The sequence below is a fragment of the Microcebus murinus genome, chromosome 4 (assembly GCF_040939455.1).
Source record: "Microcebus murinus isolate Inina chromosome 4, M.murinus_Inina_mat1.0, whole genome shotgun sequence".
NCBI classification, from domain to species: Eukaryota; Metazoa; Chordata; class Mammalia; order Primates; family Cheirogaleidae; genus Microcebus; species Microcebus murinus.
Window position 1 is genome coordinate 10,035,992 of NC_134107.1, and position 24,938 is coordinate 10,060,929.

The window sequence follows — 24,938 nt, forward strand, 5'->3', positions numbered from 1 at the left end:
TTTTGCTTTGTATTAGGTCACTAAATATGAAATGTCCGATTTCGAATCAAAAGTTTATATCTCAAACAAGAAGCAGTACAATTAATCAGAGTATGTGCCTCAGCTGTCAACACAGTTTTGCCATCTTAACAGTAGCTTTTGTATATGCCAGCAGTGAAGAAACCCGCAGAGCACGTGGCAGTGAAATTGAGAAAGGCATTTCCCACAGAAGAATTTAATATTTTTCCTTGCAAGAAGTGGTCTAAAGCCTGGAAGAAGTGGTAGTCAGTTGGTGCAAGGTCTGGTGAATATGGTGGATGACAGAGTTTCCAAGTCCAGCTTCTGTAGTTTGAGCAATGTTGTTTGTGCGACATGTGGTCAAGTGTTGTCTTGCAAGAGGATTGGCCTGTCTCTGTTGACCAGTCTCAGCTGTTTAATCGCAAGCATCCTCATCGTTTTGTCCAGTTGCTTACAGTAGACATCTGCCGTAGTCGATTGACCAGGTTTAATAAGCTGTGGTGGATAATACCAGAGCTGGACCACCAGATAGACACCATTAGCTTTTTGATGAACATTCAGTTTTGGACTGCGTTTCAGCACTTTATCTTCATCCAACCATTGTGCCCAATGCTGGTGATTGTCAAAAAGAATCTGTTTTTCGTCACAATACAGCGTAGAACTGGTTTGCCTTTATGTTGTGGCAGCAAAGAAAGGCAAGCTTCAAGACAGTTTCTCTTCTGATGCTTTTTAAATTCATGTGATACCCATCTATCCAGCTACTTTACCTTGCTGATTTGTTTCAAATGGTCCAATATTGTTGGAATAGTAATGTCAAATCTTGCTGCTAATTCAAACGTAGGTTGAGATGGATTCACTTCCACTACAGCTTTCAGCTCATCATTATCCACCTGTTCTCAGGAGGCTTACATGGCTCATTTTCAAGATTAAAATCACCAGAACGGAACTTCTTAAACCATGAATATATACCGTGTGTTCATTAACTACATCCTTTCCAAACACTTTGTTGATATTTCGAGCTATCTGCACTGCCTTGATTCCACGACAGAGCTCATATTCAGAGACTACACTCATTTTTTACTTATATCCATAGTTTCACAAAAATGGCTCTAAAAAAAATTGGACAATCATAAGGCAAACCATGTGTTTGAAAGACTGGGGATGTACCTTCACAATAAAAATAAAACAAGAAGTGTCAAAGTGAAATGTCAGAGATATCAACTGTCAAACTTAGTGATTAAGGAAATCGAACATTTCATACTTAATAACCTAACAAATTTAATTTTTCCCCATGAATCCAGACCCAAGGTTTTATTTGCACAAGGGAAAATTCCTCTACTAGTACATTAACAAGCTGGTTCCTGGGTATAAATCTCCCTGAGTCCATCTGACAGTTAGTGGCTGGTGACATTCCCAAGGCCCCAGGAGTACTTTGTTCACCAGAAGCAATCTGACCTTTTAGTTACCGATCTGTCTAAGACTTTGGTGGTGTCTCCCTGCAGCATGGCACGGAAGGCCACTGAGGGGGCAGGGGACGGGTATCTAAGGGTGACGGTGCCCACGGGTCTCCTTGGCCCACCCCTTGACCCTTGTGCTTCTACAAGAATGATCAAACGTTTCATTGAAGTTTCTAAGTCTCTGATTCTCCTGTTTTAGGCAAGGCAGAGAGAAAAAATGAATGAAGAACATAATAAACGTTTATCAGACACTGTCGACAAGCTTCTCTCAGAGTCTAACGAGCGGCTTCAGCTCCACTTGAAGGAGAGGATGGCTGCTTTGGAAGACAAGGTACGGCAGAGAGCCTGGTCACCCTGCAGGCACCCCCTTCACAGAGAGATCGTTCCTCTTCTCCTGAGGAATGACACAGGACATTGTTAGCAATCATGAACAAAATGGGAATTATTCTTTAGACTGGAACAAGTACAGACCATTACGCAGTCCTTGAATTAACTTCCTGTTTGCTGTGTTTTGCCTCATTCGCACGTGTGGAAAATTGTGTATCGTTCTCTAGGGCAGGAGGAGGTAAATGGTATCTATAAAGGACCAGATATTATTTTAGACTTTTAGTAATTATGACTATTAAATAATTGTGTGCTAATCAATAATTAGCACAAATGTAAGCATATATGACAGGTGAGTGAATGGGTGTGACTATTACAATAAAATTTTATTTACAGAAATAGGCAGTGGGCTGGATTAGGCTGGCAGGTCCTAGTTGGTCAACCCCTACACTAGAATCTTTTTTTTTTTTCCTTTGGCTCACCCCTCTCCCCTTTATTACTCTTGCTTTGGAAGTTAATTTCTGTCTCATTTATAAGCAAAACACTAAAGAATGTGGTATAATAGAAAGATTTGATCAGCTGAAACCAAACATTCTCTCATTTCAACCCCCACCATCCTTCTTTCTGGTTTGCTTTGGAAAACGTCTAAGCCCAGTCTGACTTACTACTCTTATCACAGAGGTGCATTACCTGTCACCAGAGTGCAGGGATATCCTAGAACCTGTGTCAGAGAAGTTCTAATAGGTGGCAGTTGGATTCACATTTGATACAGGGATACAGCCTGTCCTAACTGCACCAGTGTCCCTAGAGAGAAGGCTCAGAAACTTCCTTGAAATTGGCTCTTAGGGTTGAGGTGGTGTTCGTTTGAGAGAGACTAATGATTACTACTCATTATATGATACATTATGTTACACAAAACTGACTGTGGGCCAGGCGCGGTGGCTCACGCCTGTAATCCTAGCACTCTGGGAGGCCGAGGCGGGCGGATTGCTCGAGGTCAGGAGTTCAAAACCAGCCTGAGCAAGAGCAAGACCCCGTCTCTACTATAACTAGAAAGAAATTAATTGGCCAACTAATACATATACAAAAAATTAGCCGGGCATGGTGGCGCATGCCTGTAGTCCCAGCTACTCGGGAGGCTGAGGCAGGAGGATGGCTTGAACCAGGAGTTTGAGGTTGCTGTGAGCGAGGCTGACACCACGGCACTCACTCTAGCCTGGGCAACAAAGCAAGACTCTGTCTCAAAAACAAAAAAAAACAAAACAAAAAAACTGACTGTGGAGTGAGAGAACACATAGAGCTCAGTTAACTCCTTGGTCAGTGGATCAACCTTAAGGTAGGAATATTTTTATCTTTGATTTTAATTATACATTTGAAACTTAATTTTAGGTTTCCCAAGTGACCAGTGAATTGTAAAGCCTAGGAGTTAGTATAAACCAGTTTAACTGATTAAAATAAATTTGCACCATGAACCTGACATACCTACATTTAGAAAATAGGGTCAGTGAAGGAGTAAGTTTTATATTAATAAGAGAAACAATTAGAAGTGCTCCTAGCCTCACTATCAGAGTTGACTCCATGACATGGCTCATTAGTGCGCTCCTCTGATCCACTCCCTTGCTGTGGCACTTTGTGTTTTAAGTGAGTGTAGCCAGGCTGTGTATTGCAACATTTAAAAAAAAAACCTAAAGGACTGTCTGTCTTTTTCAGAATTCTCTATTACGAGAAGTTGAAAATGCAAAAAAGCAATTAGAAGAAACGCAACATGATAAGGTACTTAAAAAATCTTCTCTAATTCATTTAGAAACGGTTCAGAGCTGAATCGAACTGAGATTATTATAATTATAGTTACTACAGACACTTGGCAGAAGTTGAGAAAAACTTTCTGTATGGCTCTCGTAGTCCACTGCCATAAGATTCATAGTACTCCTAGCTTTCTACACTGAATGTCTTTGTATTTTAGATGTATTTTGAGTCTGGTGATGTGTATGGTTCAGAATTCTGTGTCCTTTCTGGGCTTATTTGAAACTAAAATATTAGTGTAAGCCTTTCATCCGTAACAGTGCTGTCCAAGAGAAATACAATGTGAACTAAATATATGATTTTCAATTTTCTAGTAGCCACATTATAAAAAGTAATAATAGGTACAATTAATTTTATTTAACCTAATATATCCAAAATGGTATCATTTCATAATGTGTTAATAGAAAATAATAATGAGCTACTTTACACTCTTTTTTTACCATTAAGTCTGTGAAATCCGCTGTGTGTTTCACAGTCACAGCACGTCTCAGTTTGTGCCAGCCCATCAAGGGCTCAGCAGCCACATGTGGCCAGCAGCTAGTGTACTGGACAGCACAGACCTAGAGGGGAGGTCAGATGTGCAGGTGACACAGGAATGAATGCATGCTTGGTAGGAGACTATTAAAAATACAGATGTACAGTAAAAAGTGAATATTGTTCCCATTCTGCCCCCAAAGAGTTGTTTCTCTCTGCAGAATTAATAATTGTTAATGGTTTGGTGTTTGCCCTCCTCTAAACTTTTCTATGACTAAGACACAAGTTTTTCTTCATGAAGGTTTACAAAGTTAATTTGGTAGTCTCAGGGTTAATGTTTACCACAGTACTGTTAAGAGAATTAAAGTGTTTGGTATTTCAACTGCTGGTTTAACCTGTTATGGTTATGTTCAACATCTGAGCACATTTGAAGCAAATCATTTTAAAACTCAAAAGAGATAGCTGTAATGTAAGTCTTTTCCTGTTTTGTAGGATCAGCTTGTCCTCAACATTGAAGCGTTGAGGGCCGAACTAGACCAGATGAGACTAAGAGGTGCTTCACTTCATCATGGGTATGATGTTAACCAACTAAGAACTATGTTTTTAGCGCCTGTTGTGCGTCTGCAAGGGCCTGCTCTTGGCCATGTGGGCAGTATCGCTGGATGTAGCTCACGGTCTGACCTCAAGGAGCCTGTAGCTTAGTAGCAGGCAAGAAGGAAGAGTAGCATAGTCCAAGGGTTAGAGCTTGGTCTCTAGGAGACACAGCATTGGCAAAACTCAGAAACACAAGAGGAGGTTGGGGAGGTGGGAAATGATCAGTCAGTATTGGGATACATTAATTTAGGTACCCGGTGGAGTATGACCCTGATGATACAGGGACAGGAGGACAGATTCCGAAATGAGAGATGCCGGATTCAAGGGAGGGCGCCTGCACCCACAGGGGAGACTGCTCAGGGAGGAGCTGCACAGCTGGAGTTTGAAAAACACTTTGGCGTTCATGGATTTAGTACACTATTTGAAGTTTTTGATATTTTTTAAGAGATACTGAAGGTTCATGGCATGTGATTTTATTTTATTTTTTTAAAAATGGGGTCTCACTGTGTTGCTCAGGCTGGCCTCAAACTCCTGGGCTCAAGCAATCCCCCTGCCTGAGCCTCCCTGGTAGCTGGGACTACAGGCACATGCCACCATATCTGGCTTTTTAAAAAAATTTAATTTATATATTGATTTAAATCTATTGAAATATGACTTTGAGTTGGCTGATGCAGGAGTGAACCACCTGGCTTGTAATACATCTAGCAAATAGCCTAGCCATATGGACTGCCAGCATTCTTAGTTTTTTCCTACTCATTATAGGTAGTCATTCTAATTAAGGTATTAAAATTCTTCTTTTGTTTCTTTGTAGAAGATAGTCATCAAGTGAGAGTTAACTTTTAGCAAACATGATTGAAATGATGAGCTGGTGACATTAGTCTACAGGAAACAGGCCCCTGCTTGGAACATGATTTAGGAGAAGCTTGGGACCTATATACTCATTTCTACATTTGCAAATTTATGGTAATATGAAGGTCTAGGGCAGGCGTCCTCAAACTATGGCCCGCAGACCACATGCGGGCCGCCTAGCACATTTATCCGGCCCTCCAGGTGTTTTTGCCGACGCTGCCTCTCCTGCTTGGCAGCCGACTTGTCTGGGGCTCATAGTGTGCACTCTCCAACGATCTGAGGGACTGTGAACTGGCCCCCCATTTAAAAAGTTTGAGGGCCCCTGCTCTAGGGTATCTTGTGGCCCTTCCCCACTGAACCTACTCTTGGAAAGCAAGAATGAAAACCCAGTGAAGGCTGGGTGCGGTGGCTCACGCCTGTAATCCTAGCACTCTGGAAGGTCGAGGCAGGCAGACTGCTCGAGGTCAGGAGTTTGAAACCAGCCTGAGCAAGAGCGAGACCCCGTCTCTACTATAAATAGAAAGAAATTAATTGATCAACTAATATATAGAAAAATTTAGCCAGGCATGATGGGGTATGCCTGTAGTCCCAACTACTTGGGAGGCTGAGGCAGGAGGATCGCTTGAGCCCAGGAGTCTGAGGTTGCTGTGAGCTAGGCTGATGACACAGCACTCACTCTAGCCTGGGCAACAAAGTGAGACATTGTCTCAAAAAAAAAAAAAAACAGTGAAGACAGAATTATAGAGAGTCAGAGTCAGGAGCTCTTACTGTCTCTGAAGCCAGTGGAGGGTGAGCTTCCCAGGGGGAGTTTTTATCCTCACAGACGAGATGTTGAGGAAGATGAGGCAAGAGAAAAGTCACTGGATTTGGAGACGGAGATCCTCGATGCCGAAAGGCTAGTGTCATTAGTGTCGCAGAGACAGAGTCAATAAGATGTGCGTAAAAAATAGTGTGAGCAGCAGATGATGAGGAAGCAGACTCAGTGCGTGTCGCCGTCCTGAATGGAGGGCTTTGGCAAGGAAGGGGAGGAGAGAGCTGTTGCCACGACTGGAGGGTGGCACAGTTAAGGGCGGCATTCTGAGGTGGAGAAGGCTTGCCGTGTGTGCCAGCCAGAGGTCTGCTGAGCGAGAGGAGCTGCTGCTCCAGAGCCCCAAGGAGGCAGGAGGGCCGTTGGAGTCGCAGTGGGTCTGAATTGGCCTTGTGGGCGTAAAGACCGGAGGCAGGAGAGGCTGGGTGAGGAGGACAGGGTTTATTTCAGGGAGGCAGACCTAGAGATTTCGCAGCAGGAGGCTGTGAAGGTGGAGAGGAGGTGAGTGTGCGGGGTGGCGTGGGGCCTGGGGAGGGGTGAGGTGAGGGCTGGCTCCCTGGCGCATGTATTTGTTCCACATGCCCTGACGGTGACATCAGTCATCTTGTTTTTGTGATCTGATCCAGCAAGAGAAGTGAGGGGTTGAAAAGAAAGGGACGGCTGGGAATGGCTGGTTGCGGGCTAGGCTCAGTTGGAGGAAGGTAAGCCCAGGAGAGGGCGTCCAGATGAGGAAGCTTTGACGGGCTTCAGAGGATTCGTGAGCCCCCCAAAAGTACACGCAGGATACTGTGTATGTGAAGCAGTTCTGGAATGTGTTACAACCCAGAGCAGCTAAGCTAGAAATGATGCTGGGAAGGAAGGAGCAGTTTCCTTAGTTACGAGGGAAAGGGGAGCAAAAGACAAGCTGGGGGCAAGGGACAATTCCGGGCTCTGGTATCTGACACGCAGATAACTAGTCTCGTGTAAGTCCCCAGAGCCATTTCTCACACACATTGCACGGGTGCGAGCCAGAGGCAGGTGAGTCGGCACGCTGGGCACGTCGTGTGGAGACTCGTGAGGGGTCCTCTGTTTAACTACTGTCTTCAGATTAGTGGGCTCTGTCTCCCAAGACCTTTGCCTGTTAAGGATTTCTGGAAACGAAGGTAGCCACCCCTCTTTCACAGAGAACTAGGAGTTCCTAGAGTAAGCGAAAATGAGTCCATTGCAGACAGAAGTGGCAGGGGACGTGCCTGTGGCTCGTGGTGGCAGCCTTTGCCCCTGCTGCCGCCCGGCTCCTCTCTGGGCCTTTGCTGATGGGGACTGGGCAGTGGCTCACTCCAGCACCTCCAGCTCGGTTGCCTGGAGCCCGCACTCGTGTCTTCAGGCAGTTCTTCAGCCAAGGGTGTTGGTTTCCTGCTAATCTATTGCACACAAGTCTGTGTTTTTGATTCAGATACAAGTGAGCTGGCAGATCCAATTCAGAGCAGCCCCAGCTCTGGCCGAAAGGGGCTTCTGCCGCGGGTGCCTCTCGGGCACTCATGGCAGCACTTTAGATGGCGTCGAAGATCAGGGAGGGCATGCCGGGCAGGTCTCTTGCCACGGGTCTTGGCCCAGGTGGGGAAGTGGCAGAGTGGCTGCGGGCCAGGCATGTGATGTCAGCTGTGGGAAGGAGGGCAGACATGCCGCCCGGACACCTGCACGCAGAGCAGGGCTCTGAGGGGACCCAGGTCTCTACACATTCTAGGGAGCTGGACTCCACCTGGCCCATCTCTGCGGCCATGGCAGTCTGCGCTGGTTTTCCTGGACAGCGAGCTTTCCGCCTGGTGGGGCTGAAAGACCGGACACCAGCCCGGAGCAGCCAGCGCGGAGCTACTGCCTCGCAGGCATTTTCTTATGTGGGAAACCTGTTTTCCAGAAGTCAGAAAGTTAGTTTATTTTTCTTCTAATAACGACCATTCTTGTTTTTCATGTTTCAGCCGACCCCACCTGGGCAGCGTCCCAGATTTCAGGTTCCCAGTGGCAGACGGGCACACAGACTCCTATGGCACCAGCGTGGTGTTGCGTCGCCCCCAGAAAGGCCGCCTGGCAGCCCTGAGGGAAGAGCCTTCCAAGGCAAGGCCTCCGAGTGGAATCTCCGCTTGCGCGAAAGTCCCTGCGTCACCCTGCGGCTCTGAGACGCTCTGCAGGGAAAGAGTGATGGGTCACTCTCTTTCTTGCTCTCCTCTTGTTTTCCTTTTTCTGGCTCTTTCTGGCTTAGAGTTTACTTTTAATTAGGGCTTAAAAAAAATGAAAAGAGATTCTGAAATAATACAGAATAATAATTATTCCAAAATAATTCTGAAAAGAGATTCTGAAATAATAATAATAATTCTGAAATATAATATAATAATAATACTGTATTATTCAGTATTACCCATACTGCTAATCAGTATGGATTTGAAGTAATAATTTAAAATAAGTGAATACATGCATTCACCATTTAGTGGAAAGACTTCCCATTTGGAAAAGTTTAAGTTTAAGTACCTTCTTGCTTTGATTTTTCCAGCAGCACGTATTTGATGTGCTTGGGTGTAATTTGTGCACCCATATGCATGGGGCAGCCAGTGTGGGGCAGGTCCCCTTATAGACATAGGGCTGCGGCAGCGTGTGAAACGCAGGCGCCGACACCCCAGAGTGCATGTGCTAGTGAGGACAAGCATGCAGTGCACAGATTGAGTAAGTGTGTGCGTATTAGTTTTTCTTGGTGGGAAATGAATCACTACAAAGCTCAGTGGCTTAAAACAAGGAGCGTTTCATAGTTCTCAGCTCCATGACTTCCGATCAGCAGAGCAGGGTGGCTCTGGCTCAGGGTCTTGAGAGGCTGGGCGGGCTGGCAGCTCTGCTGCCAGAAGCACTCACATGGCTATGGGAGGGAGTCCTTGATCCCTCACCATGTGGGCCTTCCACAAGGCTGCCTTCCCCCAGGGTGACAGTGGCTTCCCCCAGAGCTCATATTCTGAGGGGGGCAAGAAGAAAACCCACGAGCCGTTTGCATCCTGGTCTTAGTGCACACTTTCACTTCCGCTTTATTCTGTTCATTCAGGTGAATCGCTAAGTCCTCACACTCAGTGGCAGGGCGAGAACCACCTCCGCCTCTTATGGGAGGAGTGTCAAAGAGTTTGTGGACATATCTTTAAGCCATCCGCTGTGTCAGATGGTAATAAGCAGGGAAGGGACCCAGGGGCCCTGTTGTAGAGCGAGGCGGGGAATAAGAATTTCAAGTGGGTGGATAGGGACACATCACCTGAGGGTGACATGTGAGCAAGGGCCTGAGGAGGAAAGAGAAAGCCGTTGGGTATGTTGTTAGGTGGAGCCAGCCAGCCCTGCTAGGGTACTGCAGATGGTGCAAAGGAGGGATAACAGCCAGACAGCTCAGGGGTTCGGCCCCAGCAGCTGGCAGGGTGGAGTCTGCTTCCTGAGATGAGGGAGACTGCAGGTTTGGGGGAGACCTGGAGTCCAGTCTTGGCCGTGTTCAGGCTGCCAGGACTGGCAGATCCACAGGGGGCTGTAAGATAACCCTGCAACAGAACCCCAAACTCACAGACACACTCGGCCCGTGCTTTTTAATAGATTACATACTAGATGCACATATTTTCGGGCACATGTAATAATTGATACAATTCACATAGTCAAATAGGGTAATTAGAATTTCTATCACTTAAATATTTATCTTTTCTTTATTCTAAGAACATTTAAAATATTCTGGGTATTTTGAAATGTACAGTCAATAGTTAAGTAGAGTCACCCTACTGATTTATTGAATGCCAGATTTCTCTTCATTCTCTCTCTCCCTTCCTGGCTGATTTTTAGTTTTTATTTCTCACTCTGTCATTTCTCTATTGTGAATTGCATCCTAGAAATGCCTCACATACACATTAAGATGTTAATATTGGTTGGGTACAGTGGGTCATGTCTGTAATTCTAGTACTCTGGGAGTCCAAGGTAGGAGGATTGTTTGAGGTCAGGAGTTGGAGACCAGCCTGAGCGAAAGCAAGAACCCGTCTCTACTGAAAACAGAAAAATTAGCCAGGTATGGTGGCACACCCCTGTAGTCCCAACTACTTGGGAGACTGAGGCAGGAGGATCACTCGAGCCCAGGAGTTTGAGGTAGCAGCAAGCTATGATGATGCCAGTGTACTCTACACTGGGTGACAGAGGGAGTCTTTGTCTTAAAAAAAAAAGTTCCTATAACTAATGTTGCTTTCAGTCTGCTAAGATTTGGTTTTCTTGTTTATAGGTACAAACTCTTAATGAGCAGGACTGGGAACGTGCCCAGCAAGCTAGTGTCCTGGCAAATGTAGCGCAAGCATTTGAGAGCGACGTCGATGTGTCTGATGGTGAGGATGACAGAGACACTCTCCTCAGCTCGGTTGATCTGCTGTCGCCCAGCGGGCAGGCCGATGCACAGACGTTAGCCATGATGCTTCAGGAGCAGCTGGACGCCATCAACAAAGAGATAAGGTATGTGTGACTTCACACAGCACTCACATAAAACATGCTGTCTCTGAGGAATCGTGTTCCACTTGAAAAAGTCTGGAACAAATACTGTTAACATTTTCCAAATGTTCCACAGTACTAGACTTACTTAAACAAATTCCAAGATTACCCTTCCTTATAAAATTCAAGTAACCAGGGCACTCTGCCATGGCACTGGTACCCTGTGTAGGATGTGGTAGGAGGTGAGAGGTGTTCCGTCTCTGGGTAGCACTGCAGGGGCTCAGTGCCTGCCTGTGACCGGGGGTCTGGGGCCAGTTCAGCCACTGCTGCTCTCCTGAGCGCTGCACCTAGAGGGGCAGAGGAGCTAGCACAGGTGGGAGAAGGGTGGTGGCCCCACCTCCCTGACCCAGTGCAGAGGGAAGACGAGCACAGTGGGGAGCCGGGAAGAGGGACTGACGGAAGCGTGCTGTGGGCGAGAAGCAGCAGGTGCCTTGCGCAGGCCAGTGCCAGGCAGCAGTGCAACTCGCAGGGAGAGGCGGCGGAGCTCAGGCCACCTGAGAGGCGAGGCAGGGGGTAGGAAGTAAGAGGAAAAGCTGCCTGTGAACCCCCGCCAGCCTGAGTGTCCCCTTGACTATATTCCGAAGGGAGCACGTGGCCATCACCTGCTGCCTGTGCACCCCCAGCGCTGCGGGGCTGTCGTAGTGTGCCCTTCAGAGCATCACACCATCAGGTGTCTGTCCCACGGCGCCAGCCTGGCACAGAATGGTGGAAGTTTTCAGGTTTGTATATTCCCACTGTTCTTGCCGTTCACTAGGTGAAATTAACATGAGGTGAAAATTTGTTCCATAGACCAGTGAGTGGTCAGTGAGTGAATCTTTTTAGTCTCCTCAATATTTTAAAGGGTTTTTTATTTAGCAACTCAGTAGTTTTATTGGGAAATGTATAAAACAGTGGGCCACCTATGGAGTAGAAACTAAGGTGTAGTGATGAAGAGGCCTTAGGTCACTGCTGCCCGTGCTGGCTTGGTCTGGGGACATAGCACTGTGACCGGGAGTGCCCGTGGCTCCATGCCTGACGTGGCCATACAGCCAGCCTGAGTCCAAGTGAAGAGCAGCCACACGCATGGAGTCCTGCAGCGGTCTGGGTGGGGCCGCTGCGGGGACTTTGTTGTAAAGTTAACACAGAGGGGAGTTTGCCTGTCCTGCTCAGAGAGGGCACAAGGTGGAGCAGAGAAGGAGAAAACAAGCGCTAAGGAGAGCTGTAGGCTCCAGAGTAAGATGTTCGTGGGCTGCATATGTTTTCCACTTTGTACACTGACTTTTCAGGTGCCAGGTTTAAAACTGGTGAAGAGCTCAGAAAACTGGTGTTTCCTTATCTAGTTATGGGAAATATATACCTTTAGTTTTTGTTTTTTACAATGTATTGCTAGATAAAAGTGATTTTTCTTTATGTAGCAAGTTAAGGTGGTATAAATGGTAAGTTCTATCCACTGACTTGTAGATTTTCTTCTGTTAATAATGACCAAAAAAACACTATTTTTAGAGTACGTAAGTAGAACTCTAATTGGAAGGGTTACTACAAGGTTTCTGTATTTTCATATTAGAATAATTATTATTGGCATAGTCAGATGTTAAAATCACCTTTTAGTCATCCACGGCACTTTAGGATAGAAGAGCATTAATCTTGAATTTGAAATTAACGTAGCATGGTTAACAGGAATCCGGAAACTCAGATGAAGCTCGTAGAGAATTCTATCGGTGACACTTTTGTTTGAATTTAAACTTTAAAAATCAACTTGATATTTTCATGTAGTCTGAAGAGTTAAGTATTTGAGACAGGCACAGTGGCTCACGCCTATAATCCCAGCACTTTGGGAGTCCAGGGTGGGAGGATCATTTGAACCCAGTTCGAGACCAGCCTGGGCAACATAGTGAGACCTCGTCTCTATAAAAAATTAAAAGAATTAGCTGGCTGTGATGGTGTGCTTCTATAGTTCTAGCTACGTGGGAGGCTGAGGCGGGAGGATTGCTTGAGCCTGGGAGTTTGAGGTTACAGTGAGCTCTGATGATGCCAGTGTACTCCAGCCTGGGTGACAGGCTCTAAAAAAAAAAATTAAGTGTTTGGAAACTCTTAAATGGCTTTGTGGATCAATTCTTTGTATTAGAATTTCGAGTTTCCAGTTGATGAAATCTGTAGATAAAGGTACAGCTTTGCTCTAAGAATAGGGGAGATGAGGGTTGTAAAATTTAAGTATTTCATTGCTTGGTTGCAACCGTAGAAAAAGTTGCCAACTTTTCTTTCAAAATTTTAGTGTAAATAAGTGAAATCAAGCATGAATATCAGAACCAACTTAACCAGGGTCAACAGAAGATTTACTTTTTGTTGTCCTAAGATATAATATATTTTAAAAGATTAAAAGCAAAACATTTTTGCTGCAGTGTTAAATGTTTGAGCAACTTATTACTGGAATTTACTAATACTACTACAGAGTATAAGCAGATTTTTTTTCATCCAAACATATTAATCTGTTTGCTAATAGAGGAAGGATGACTGCTTTTGTTTTTATTATAGGTTGATACAAGAAGAAAAGGAAAACACAGAGCAGCGAGCAGAGGAGATTGAAAGTAGAGTTGGTAGTGGAAGTTTAGACAATCTTGGTCGTTTTAGATCAATGAGCTCCATTCCCCCATATCCTGCCTCCTCGCTTGGCGGCTCCTCCCCCCCAGGCAGCGGTCGCTCCACCCCAAGGAGGATCCCGCACAGCCCAGCCAGGGAGGTGGACAGACTGGGCATCATGACTCTAGTAAGTGTCACCCTTTCCTCGCGGCATCCCCACCCCACACACCTGTTTGAATTCTTGGGCACTGTGAACTTGCTTCTTTTTACCCAGCAGAAAATCAAGTACATTTGTCATTCTAAGAGGTTGAAGATTTTAAAGCCTAACTAGTGTTTTCAACTATGTTATTCAACTATAACAAATTGATTCTAATATTTGGATGACCAGGCTAGTGTGCTATAGTTTGTTTTTCTGATTGTTGGCCCAGGCAGCTGTGTAGGGTACAGCAGAAGGGCCTCAGCCTAGGGTCACTTTACCTGGAATTTTGATGGCCTTGTGGTGTTTGGTGACAAAGTGTGCAGATCTGAACAATGTTTAAAACTTTCTCATGTAGTTAGTCTAGGTTTTGTGAGTGCATTGCCTAGGAAATCATATTTCATGTGAAATCATACTTACAACATTCTGCTTTTAACTGCATTTCTATAATTTTTTTCTTTGGCCTTACCCTCCATTTTCATCTTTAGTTGTGTTGTTAGCCAGCGTGTGATTAACTCAACAATAAATCATGTTAGTGGCTTATGAAGTGGTGTCCGTCTACTTTGCAGTATTTTGACATATTTTTTTTCGTAATTTACATCATTAGCTATTTAGCTAATATTTTGAACTCTGACCATTTCATTTGTGGTTTCATGCTTATTTCCTTCCAGAGCATTTGTAAAACCACTGTGTCTGTTTTTTTCTCTGGTTTTATAATTCCATATGCTGACCGACAGTTGCTGGCTTTGATTTCCTGCGTCATCCTTTTCTTTGTTGTGTTATCTGAGCCATCTCCAGATTCATTTCTAATCCACACCTCAGGTCCCCGTCAGCCTCTAGGTTGTTCCTCCAGCCCCCCCAGGGCCACCCACGATATAACGCTTCTTCACAGCACGCAGGTACCCAGGTGGCCGATGATATGTGAGTCTGTGCTAGATTATGATTTTATTAGTGGAGCTTTGGTTTTTTTATCAGTAAAAAATGTATTTTTTCTCAACAGTGATAAACTATAACTAGTGTATCATTGTATAATAAATGTGGATACAGGCACAATATAGGTGATTAAGAGTGTTTTTACTCAATTTATGTAGCATCTGTATAATTCATACATGAAATATTTCCTACATAATCTGCTAAGTGTAGAATTAATAGAAGCTTTACGCAAACAATATACTTTCTAGTTTTGATGATTGTATTCAAGACTATAAATCTCACCAACTTACTGAACATACTCTACTGTCTCTGATTTTTTTTATTAAAATATCTTACGTAAATCATAGGATGTAAAGATTCTACCTGATATGCTAGTTTTTGTTCTTATATATTTTCACAGGGTACCTTGCTTTAAGCAATATATATGTTTTTGAGAAGTTGTAAATCAAATTCTAGGTAAGGATTTTGCGTTAATGTCCAATAGGTATAAAAGTAGGTTTGTTTAATTTTATAATAGGCGTATTGTAATAGCTTCATCAATTAGAATATTTTGAATTATAGCATGTTTTTTATTAAAGAAAACTAAACTATAGAGAGGTTTGTCTTAGAATAGACAATTATTAGGGCCTTTTGTTATACAAAATGCTACAACAATTACATGTGTTGAAATAGAATTTTCTCTGAATAATAATTTATAGTGTTTTTCTAGTAAATCTTGAATAACTTTTATTTAAATTTTGTGGTGAAAAAATGTTCTATATACAGTTAAATTTTCTCTAAATCCTATTGTACTTGTATCTATCCTGTCATTCCCATTTTGATATATTTGCCTGTACTGATCCTTGAATTTTTAACTTCAAGTGTGCAGTAAATCTGGTTTCTCTTCATCTCTTTGCATGCATCTGTCAGCCTAGTGATTTAAGGAAACATCGTAGAAAGGTAAATTACTTAGTAATTTAACATATTTTTGTATGTCTGTAACACATTGAAGAGTACCTATCATTTTATATAAATGTGACATTATATAATTATATAATAATGAATAATTGAAATTTTAAAGAAAATGTTTAATCTCACCCGGCACTTTACATGTGATCATCCTCTTGAAAATTATTCATCAGTGGTTTCATAGAACACTGGGACAAGTGTAAGAGTTTGCCATTCTCCCACTTTTTTTGTCTTCTAATCATTGCATGCTTACTTATCATAGACATGGTATTTTTTAAAATAAATTATTGAAGCAAAGGCATAGATTTTAGATTTGAGGAAAATCGATTTTAATAACAATAATAGCTAGCATTTATAAGCTCTTGATTTATGCCAGGCTCTGTGCTGAGTGCCTTACTAATCTGTTACAGGTCTAGTATCCCATATTCCAAATGCTGGGGACCAGAAGTGTTTCAGAGTTTGGAATTTGCATTGTACTTAACAGTTGAGCATCCAAAATCAGAAATCCTAAATCCTCCCATGAGCATTTCCTTTGAGCATCCTGTCAGCATTCAGAAAGTTTCAGATTTGGGACCATTTCAAATTTGGGGTTTTTGGATTCGAGATGCTCACCTTGTATCTTAATCCTCACACACTTTCCTGTGATATATAGGTTACTGTTATCCTCATTTCACAGGTGTGGAACCTGAAGTTTAGAGAGTTCACACAATGTGCACTGTAGACTTGAGTTCAGATTTGCCTGGTTTCAAAACCTGGACCCTTGGCCATGTTACCATCTGGCCTTTTCTCCAGACATTAGTAGTCTGGTCTCCCTGGCAGCGCCCCTACAGAGGGAGGTTCCAGGGAGGCCACTTCTCCTGGGAGATAACTGTAGATTGGGCCTCCTGTTCTCGGAGGACATTAGGCGCAGTGCTGGTCGGTGGCTGTTGTTTATGGTGACCCAAAACCTCTGCCTTGTAACTTTCACACTCTAGTCTGTATTCTGTGACCCCTTCCAAAAAACCTGCCTGATGGTGCAGTGACCGGACAGCCCTCCAGAGACATAAAAGCAGTTGTTCTCTGAAAAAGCACGTGACTTGTCGCTGTGTGAGCTGCTCAGTTGGGCTGAGCAGTGTGATTAGTGACACTGCTTGTTCAGTCACTGATTAGTTTGTGACCTGGGGTTTATTACTTGCCCCATTTGTACCTTTGTTTGTGCTCCTGACAAATGAAGATAATAATAGAACGGTGTCACTTAAGGTGGCCGCAGACCTGTGTGCGTCTGCAGTGAGATCACCAGCCGCAGCAAGACACAAAGCATACCCTTAGTTCTGCTGACTTGTATTTGGGCTTGTTTGTTTTTGATAGCAAGATTTTCTCGATGAGGGAAGCAGTGTGTTGATTTGTACTCAGGCCTGATAACCTAGTGTTCACGGGTAGCTTCAGCGTGCTGCTGGTGGCTTTGAGGAACCTTGTTCTCAGGTTGTTGTGAGGGTTAAGCCAGCTGTATGTGCAGAGTGCCGGGCCTGGTGCCAGACACAGCCCACATTTGACTGTCGCCTTCCTCCTCTGCCTCAATGTTATTCGTGTAGACTAAGATGACTTCCCTGCCTTCTAGTAGCATCCAGGATAAGATAGAGGCAAAAATCTGGTGGGTCACAGTGCTGTCCCTTGCTGTTGGAGTACAGAGGGCAGAGCTTGGGGGGGCTGGGTGTGCGGGAGAACTTCCCTAGGGAGCTGCTGGCTGGGTTGGCTGGGCTCTCCTCATCGACCTCTGGTAGTTTACGATAATGTCGTATTGTCGGCTTGATCACATGTATTGCTGCCTATGCTATTTTTTGTTTCTGCTTTTATAAACAAATGATTGTTTAACCTGAATTTCGAAACTGTTAAATTTCATACTGACAATATCTAGCCATAATAGTCTTGTGTTGTTTTATGATTGTAATTGGAAGTTGAGAAAGGATGCAGGATTTATCTGCATCTTAACTGCTAATTAAAATTACGTCCTCGGCCGGGCGCTGTGGCTCACGCCTGTAATCCTAGCTCTTGGGAGGCCGAGGCGGGCGGATTGCTCAAGGTCAGGAGTTCAAAACCAGCCTGAGCAAGAGCGAGACCCCGTCTCTACTATAAATAGAAAGAAATCAATTGGCCAACTGATATATATATAAAAAATTAGCCGGGCATGGTGGCACATGCCTGTAGTCCCAGCTACCAGGGAGGCTGAGGCAGAAGGATCGCTCGAGCCCAGGAGTTTGAGGTTGCTGTGAGCTAGGCTGACGCCACGGCACTCACTCTAGCCTGGGCAACAAAGCGAGACTCTGTCTCAAAAAAAAAAAAAACAAAAAAACAAAAAAAAACGTCCTCAATGACCTCGGCCCTTCTTTGCACTAGTCTACCTGGTTCTCAATGAGCCACTGTTGGGCTCCCATGAGGTTGATGTACTTTACAAAGTCCGTTTAAAAAGCAGAAGTACAAACCAGACGCAGTGGCACTTGAGGAGGGAGGATCACTTGAGCCCAGGAGTTTGAGGCTGCAGTGTACCGTGATTGTGTCTGTGAATAGCCACTGTACTCCAGCCTAGGCAACATGGTGAGACTTCCTCTCTAAAACACAGATTTTTAAAAAATAAAACTGAAAAGCAGAAGTTTGCTATTCAAGTTTTATTGTTTATACAGATGCTTGCTCTTTATGTTTCACGAGAGCTAGTCCTGCTCAAAAGCAAAACACACAATGCATAAGCAAGACCTGCCTAGACCCTGAAGGGGTGGATCTGTTTGCCGTTATACCATCCTGCATCCTTCAGCACATGGCGTACTTACATTCTAGTGCAAACAAAGAAAACATGGAGTCGGACAGAGATTATGTAAACCATATTGAACAGAGGTTTTTGAGCTGCATATAAGTGCATCTGTTTATAGCATTCAGTCCAAACATTATTGAGAAATAAATAGAAGCTGTACATATGTGTGTTTGGGTCATGGGCTATTCCAGGGGTCCCCAACCTATAGTGAATTGTATAATTATGTCATTATATTATGTTAATTACATTGTATATTATATATATTACAATGTAATAATGATAGAAATAAAGTGCACAATTAATGTAATGCACTTGAATCATCCCAAAACCATACTCTCCTTCCCTAGTATGTGGAAAAATTATCTTCCATGAAGACAGTCCCTGGTGCCAAAGTGGTTGGGGACCACTGGGCTAGTCCATATTTATTCTCCCCCTCCCCAGACAGAAAGAAATTGACAGTTTTGCCCAAGAAGTTTCTGCCCACGTTAGTGTTTCTTTTGATTGGGGCCAGGAGATAGACATATTTGTTGTGGGATCTGTGTAAGTGTAAGTTAATGCTGTCAAAACTTTATGATGGTGCAGTCGTTTAGATCTTTGCTCCCCTTCAGTGATCGTCCTCAGGATGTGCCTAGGACTCCCGAGGGCAGGACCTGACGTGGAGGAGGCTGAAGGGTGCTCCTGTGTGCTGCCCAGGCCCTGCTGCCAGTCGTGGGGGGCGGGCTAGGAGTCTGGGTGCTCCATGCACACGGTGCCGCATGGCCCTGCTTCTCTGAGCAAGGCAGTCCTTCAGACGGCGTGACACTAAAGTGAGACTTTCTGTGCTGGCAGAAAGCGTAGCTGACAGATTTTCGGAAAAGTTCGTGGTTATAATTTAAGGTCTCTGTGATTTTTTTTTTCATGGTCCCTGTTAACTAACTTTGCACTTCTCTCACCTCTCAGTTGCCATATTCCAGAGAAGAGGTACGAGATGACAAGACAACAATAAAATGTGAAACCTCCCCCCCTGCCTCCCCCGGGTCCCTCCGGCTAGACAGGCCACAGAAAGGAGCGCTGCACACAGTCAGCCATGAGGACATCAGGGACATGAGGAAGTAAGGAGCGGGCGCCATCCCAGTGACCCCCATGAAATGTGCTTGTCTGTCTGTCTGCAGGTTTAGGAACCTGCTCATCTTTACTTGAAAAAACAAAACAGTGACTTTAATGAATTACTGGTTAAATTCAGTTGAGTTTATTTAAATACTGGACCTTGAATGCCCACCACTGCTCAGGGGACTAGAGTGAAGTCCATTGGGCAAAGTCAGTTTGGAAAGAAAGGAGTTAAGTATCCGCAAAGTTTAGAAAAACTTCATTTCTTCAGAACGTACAGATTGACTGCTTTGAGAAATTTCTTCCTATTTTTGGTAGAGAGTTTGCCAGGCAGACGACAGTTTCTGGTTGGAGCTGCTGCATAGGGCAGTCCGTCCGTGCCTCTCAGGCACCTGCTGTGCCTCTGGAAACTGTTGAGAGCTCCCCGTCATCCTTACCCATGGATTAAGTGCTTCCTCTTAGAAAACAGATAAACTACTTTGTTACTAATATACTATCGTTTTTCAAAGTACCATTTATTTTTTTTAATTTTAGCATATTACAGGGGTACAAATGTTTAGGTTACATATATTGCCTTTGCCCCACCTGAGTCAGAGTGTCAAGCGTGTCCATCCCCCAGATGGTGTACACTGCACCCATTAGGTGTGAATATACCCATCCCCAAACTACCATTTATTGGATTTCTGTTCTGGACCAGGCAGTACGCGGTGGAGGGCATGCGGGTTCCCTGCAGGCAGCTGATATGGCCCTGGTTTCAAGGAGTCAAGCTCAGGGCAGTTGTGGGAACTGCTGAGAGGTGGGGGCCCTATCTGTCCTGTTTCCCAGGACTCTGCTCTTGCTGCTGCTGCTTCCCACAGCCGGCCTGAGCACTGCTTTTGTGAGCTGGGAGGTGCCCCTGACTCGGGTCACTGGGCTCCAGAGTCTAATGGTTGGAGTCCAGCCCCACTCTGAAGGGAGCGCCACTCATAGAGAATCTCGGCGTCCCAGAAACAGGTCTCTGTGCTAGCACCCCACGAGCCGCCTGTGCTGGGCAGAGCACACTTTATGAAGGTGTAGAAGAGATGGAGTATTGGTTAGGAAGCCTGAAGAACAAGTGTTAGCAAGACAAAGAACTGTAATGCACATGAGCGGAATGTTCTGTCATGATAAGGCAAGGTGGTAAGGATCCCTTTCTTTCCTCAAAGCTCCACAGGCTCCCAGGATGGCCCCGTGAGCAATCCCAGCAGCAGCAACAGCAGCCAGGACTCGCTGCACAAAGCCCCAAAGAAGAAGGGCATCAAGTCCTCTATTGGCCGCTTGTTTGGCAAGAAAGAAAAGGGCCGGCCTGGACCAGCTGGCAAAGCCTCGTTAGAGCAAGGTTGGTCGGTTTCCTGGAAACATCTTAACGGTCAGGATTGTGGGGAGGAAGGGACTGTCACTTGTGTGCCTGCTATGTGCTGGACCAGCAGCTCCTTCCTGGGGTGGTCGAGGCTGTATGCTCTCCAGGGAACAAAAGCTGCGAAGGCATGAACTAAAGAGCACAGTGAGTTCATTGGCCACTCATAGATATAACAGGTTCACTGTCTGGAGTGTTTGTGTATTGGTGCCCTATTCGGAAACTTAGCCCAAGAAATTAACACCGAGCCTGCAAATATGCAGCCACCTGTTTATGAAAAGGCACAGCTTTGCCATGTTGATCTTATTTTGGGGTTGTTCTGCTTCCTCGTAGCTGGTGTTTCAGAGACAGAGAACTCATCTCCAGATGCCTTGGGACTTAGCAAATTGGGAGGACAGGCTGAAAAAAATCGTAAACTTCAAAAAAAGTAAGCTGTCTATTATTTTTTCATCTCACTGAACAGTTTTCAGTTGTCCTACTGTTTAATGCTTGTTAAATGTAATATCTAGCTATGTATATACATTATTTCCTGAAAGATTAACCTCCAGCCTTTATTAAGCCATACTTCCTGGAAGACAAAGCGTTTGTGACATTCTGAAAGAAATCACACATGGATTTTCAGTCCACTTTGGGAAGTAGAAAGTGGAGGGTGCTGGGTCGCACTGCAGTCTGAATCCTGGTGCCTGCTCAGGTTAGGTTTGTGACTTTGGCAAAGTGACTTAGCATCCATGTGCTTCAATTTCCTCATCTGTAAAATGAGGGTGATAGTTGCGCATACACCTTGTAGGGCCTTTGTGAGTATTAAATGAGATGTTATACATAACATGCTTTAAACAGGGCTAACAAGTCGTAAACTAGCTGTAGCTGTGGCCACTGCAGTGATTGTTGCCTGCCAGCTTTCAGAACTTGCTATTCAAGGCTGGGGCGTGGTGGCTCAAGCCTGTGGTCCCAGCTACTTAGGACGCTGAGGCAGGAGGATCGCTTGAGCCCAGGTTTGGGGTTGCTGTGAGCTAGGCTGATGCCCCAGCACTCTAGCCTGGGTGACACAGTGAGATTTTGTCTCAAGATAATAATAATAATAAAATTTGGGACAAAAAAAGAATTTTCTATTCAGTGCTCACTTTGGCAGCACATATACTAAGATTGGAACAATACAGAAAAGATTAGCATGGCCCCTGTGCAAGGGTGACACACAAATATGTGAAGTATTCCATATTTAAAAAAAAAAGGAAAAGAAAGAAACAGTTTGCTATTCATACTAGTGATCTGTCTGGAAACATTGGCTGTGTTGCATTTTTCCTCTTCCTGTAGATTTTGTACTTTTATCTCAAATAGTCTCTAGATTTTATAGTCTGCTTGTTAAATTTTAATTCTAAACTAAGTCTCGGCGTTCGGCATAGGAGCACTGGCATGGTGGTGCTGCAGGGTAAGCACTCGGGTGCACGCACATCTCTGGGTTCTTATCTGATGCAGAGTGAGCTGTGTGTTGGTTGGCCTTACCCCAAACCAGAGCTAAGTAGATGCACTAGATAGATTGAGACAATATCCCAGTGAACTGACAAATGAAAGCTAAAACTAAACCCACTTCTGAAACAAAATGGGCCGTAAGTATAAAGAGGTCAGAGGTGAACTTGAGAGTGGGGAAGATGGAAAACTGATGATGAGATGAATAAGGCCTGAGACAAGGTGAGACTCGACAGGTCCCGTGAGGAGCCGGGCGATGGGGAAGGCTGTTCTGCTGCTCTGTGTGCCCATACTGGTCTAGAGCTCAGGGCCAGGCGGCGCTGCCCCTGTATGGCACCGGAGCCGTCGGGACCCTCTCCACTGGGGGCTGGTTTGCCTTCAGCCCCTGGAGTTGCCAGGTGGTTTTTCTGTTGTGGAACCTACCTTGTTTGCGCTCTCTTCTCAGAAACATAATGAGTACATCTATCACTGATTGTATTTCAGGTGAAATGCTATTGTGTGAATACCGTAGGAACACTCAGTGTTTTGGTTCCCTGTAAAGGGAAATTTGTAGAAAACGTTTAACAGCAAAATCTGATTTCAACATTGCTGTCTTTGAACTGTGTAAAAATGTTTCAAAGTAACTTGGGTGGTTGCCATTTGGTATGTGAAAGTTAATATTAAAACTAGGCCTTTTGCCTCCTGGAACCATGCTAGGAAGACTTTGTCTCTTAGATTCTGCTGCTGTGTTGTAGTTCACATCTTCATACTTACCGTAATAAAAACAGCAAGGTATGTAGCAGTGCAACTTGGTCCTGCCACCTCCAGCCCCAGAAGTTTCTGTTTCCTGTGGGAGAAAAAACAGTATATAAATTGCCCCAAATTTTTCACTGTTTTTAAATTTTTTGTTGTTGTTGTTATTCCCAGGAGCTGTGTTTGAGCACTTAGATGTAATAGGGCAGCCTTTGAATTATTTGCCTTGACCATGTGATTAAATTTCACGCCAGTTTTGTGTGTGTGTGTTAGTGGTAGGTTTCTGTGGAGCTGTGATGTTCAAATTTATGCCATTGGCTTAAAACATCTAACTCTGTTGTCATAGTTGAAACTAAGTGTCCAAGAGTGGGTCTTTCTCTGTACCTTATGGTTATACATGGGATCCGTGTGTAAGTTCTGAAATGTACTAGCAATTTAATAGAGAAATTTCAAAGTACAAAGGTTGTTTGTCTGCTTATAGTGTTTAATTTCATTTCTATAAGTTAACCTGAGATAAAATTGATTTCAGGAAAAATACTATATTTATAAATATGAGAAAATATTTGAGGCTTTGGGTGGCCAAGGCAGGAGGATCACTTGAGGCCAGGAGGTCATGACTAGCCTGGGCTATATAGCGAGACCTCATCTCTACAAAAATATTTTTTTAAAAATAGCCAGGCATAGTGGCATGCACATCTAGTCCTCGCTACTTGGGAGGCTGAGGAAGGAGGATCACTTGAGCCTAGGAATTCAGTGTTATAGTAAGCTATGATTATGCCTGGGTGACAGAGCCAGACCCTGTCTTTTGGAAATAAGAAAAGTTTGAGTTATCTGGAAGAAGTATTGTGTGAATATAGTTTAACACTCATGCCATTATTGATTTAAGAATCCAAATACATTTCTAAGAATTTTCTTTTTGTTGTTGTTGTTGTTTTGTTGTTGGTCTTTTTCATTCCTTTGAGATGAGGTCTTACTGTATTGCCCAGGATGGCCTCAAACTACTGGGCTCGAGCAATCCTTCTGCCTCAGTCTCCAGAGTAGTTCTCATTAGGTTGCCCAGGCTGGTCTCAAACTCCTGACCTCAAATGATCCTCCTGCCTCAGCCTCCCATAGCACTGAGCCTATAGGTGTGTTTCACTGCACCTGTCCTACTTGTGATATTAAAACATTTTTTGCATTCTCTGGTATAATTACTCTTAGATAATTATATTTATTATCCCCTGGAAACAGGACCACTTTTTTTTTTTCTTTTTTTTTTTTTGAGACAGAGTCTCTCTTTGTTGTCCAGGCTAGAGTGAGTGCCATGGCATCAGCCTAGCTCACAGCAACCTCAAACTCCTGGGCTCAAGCGATCCTACTGCCTCAGCCTCCCGAGTAGCTGGGACTACAGGCATGTGCCACCATGCCCGGATAATTTTATATATACATATATATCAGTTGGCCAATTAATTTCATTCTATTTATAGTAGAGACGGGGGTCTCGCTCTTGCTCAGGCTGGTTTTGAACTCCTGACCTCGAGCAATCCGCCCACCTCAGCCTCCCAGAGAGCTAGGATTACAGGCATGAGCCACTGCGCCCGGCCTGGACCACTTTTTTGAAATTTTATGTGAAACATGTTGCTTAGGAAGATTGGCTGTAATTGTACATAGACTTTACAGTCCTTAGAAAAGTCTACTACTTTTGAAATTTATTGAAGCTCTAATATTTAATCTTTATAAATAAAAGATTCTATGGTATGACCTACAGAAATTATTGTAGAAAAATGTCTAAAAGCAACCTAGGAATTTAAAAATGGCTTGGGGACATCCACGCATGCAAACTAAATGTACCTGTCCTTTCCACTCTAATGCCATCTTCTCTCCTAGTTTTTTCATTTTTTGAAGTAGTTTCTTTTTGAAAGCTTTGTAGGTAAACACTTGAGAAATAAGGTGAGATTCACCAAGTTGGTAGTGTTATCTTTCAAATACCTATGTGAGACAAAATCATTTTTAAAGATGTTAATATGATAAAATCATGCCTTGGGTATTTGAAAATAAGGCCTTTA

The 24,938-nt window shown here is 44.1% G+C and overlaps 1 protein-coding gene and 1 non-coding gene across 9 annotated transcripts in view; both read left to right on the plus strand.

Annotated features, from left to right (window-relative positions):
* PPFIA1 (PPFI scaffold protein A1) overlaps positions 1–24,938 on the plus strand; it is a 104,697-nt gene that overhangs the window by 50,003 nt on the left and 29,756 nt on the right. For 4 of the 8 annotated variants that reach the window (XM_012757576.3, XM_012757579.3, XM_012757582.3 and 1 more), the window contains 10 exons: positions 1,654–1,785; positions 3,489–3,551; positions 4,548–4,627; positions 8,262–8,397; positions 10,562–10,785; positions 13,333–13,564; positions 15,416–15,445; positions 19,176–19,327; positions 20,507–20,679; positions 21,031–21,124. In XM_012757576.3, coding sequence (XP_012613030.1) covers positions 1,654–1,785; positions 3,489–3,551; positions 4,548–4,627; positions 8,262–8,397; positions 10,562–10,785; positions 13,333–13,564; positions 15,416–15,445; positions 19,176–19,327; positions 20,507–20,679; positions 21,031–21,124 — 1,316 coding nt within the window. The remainder of the gene's footprint in view (positions 1–1,653; positions 1,786–3,488; positions 3,552–4,547; positions 4,628–8,261; positions 8,398–10,561; positions 10,786–13,332; positions 13,565–15,415; positions 15,446–19,175; positions 19,328–20,506; positions 20,680–21,030; positions 21,125–24,938) is intronic. The other 4 variants (XM_012757578.3, XM_012757583.3, XM_012757584.2 and 1 more) reach the window with 1 other exon arrangement.
* On the plus strand, positions 21,811–21,917 carry LOC142870732 (U6 spliceosomal RNA). Its single transcript, XR_012919077.1, has one exon. It is a non-coding gene; the product is annotated as a U6 spliceosomal RNA (small nuclear RNA).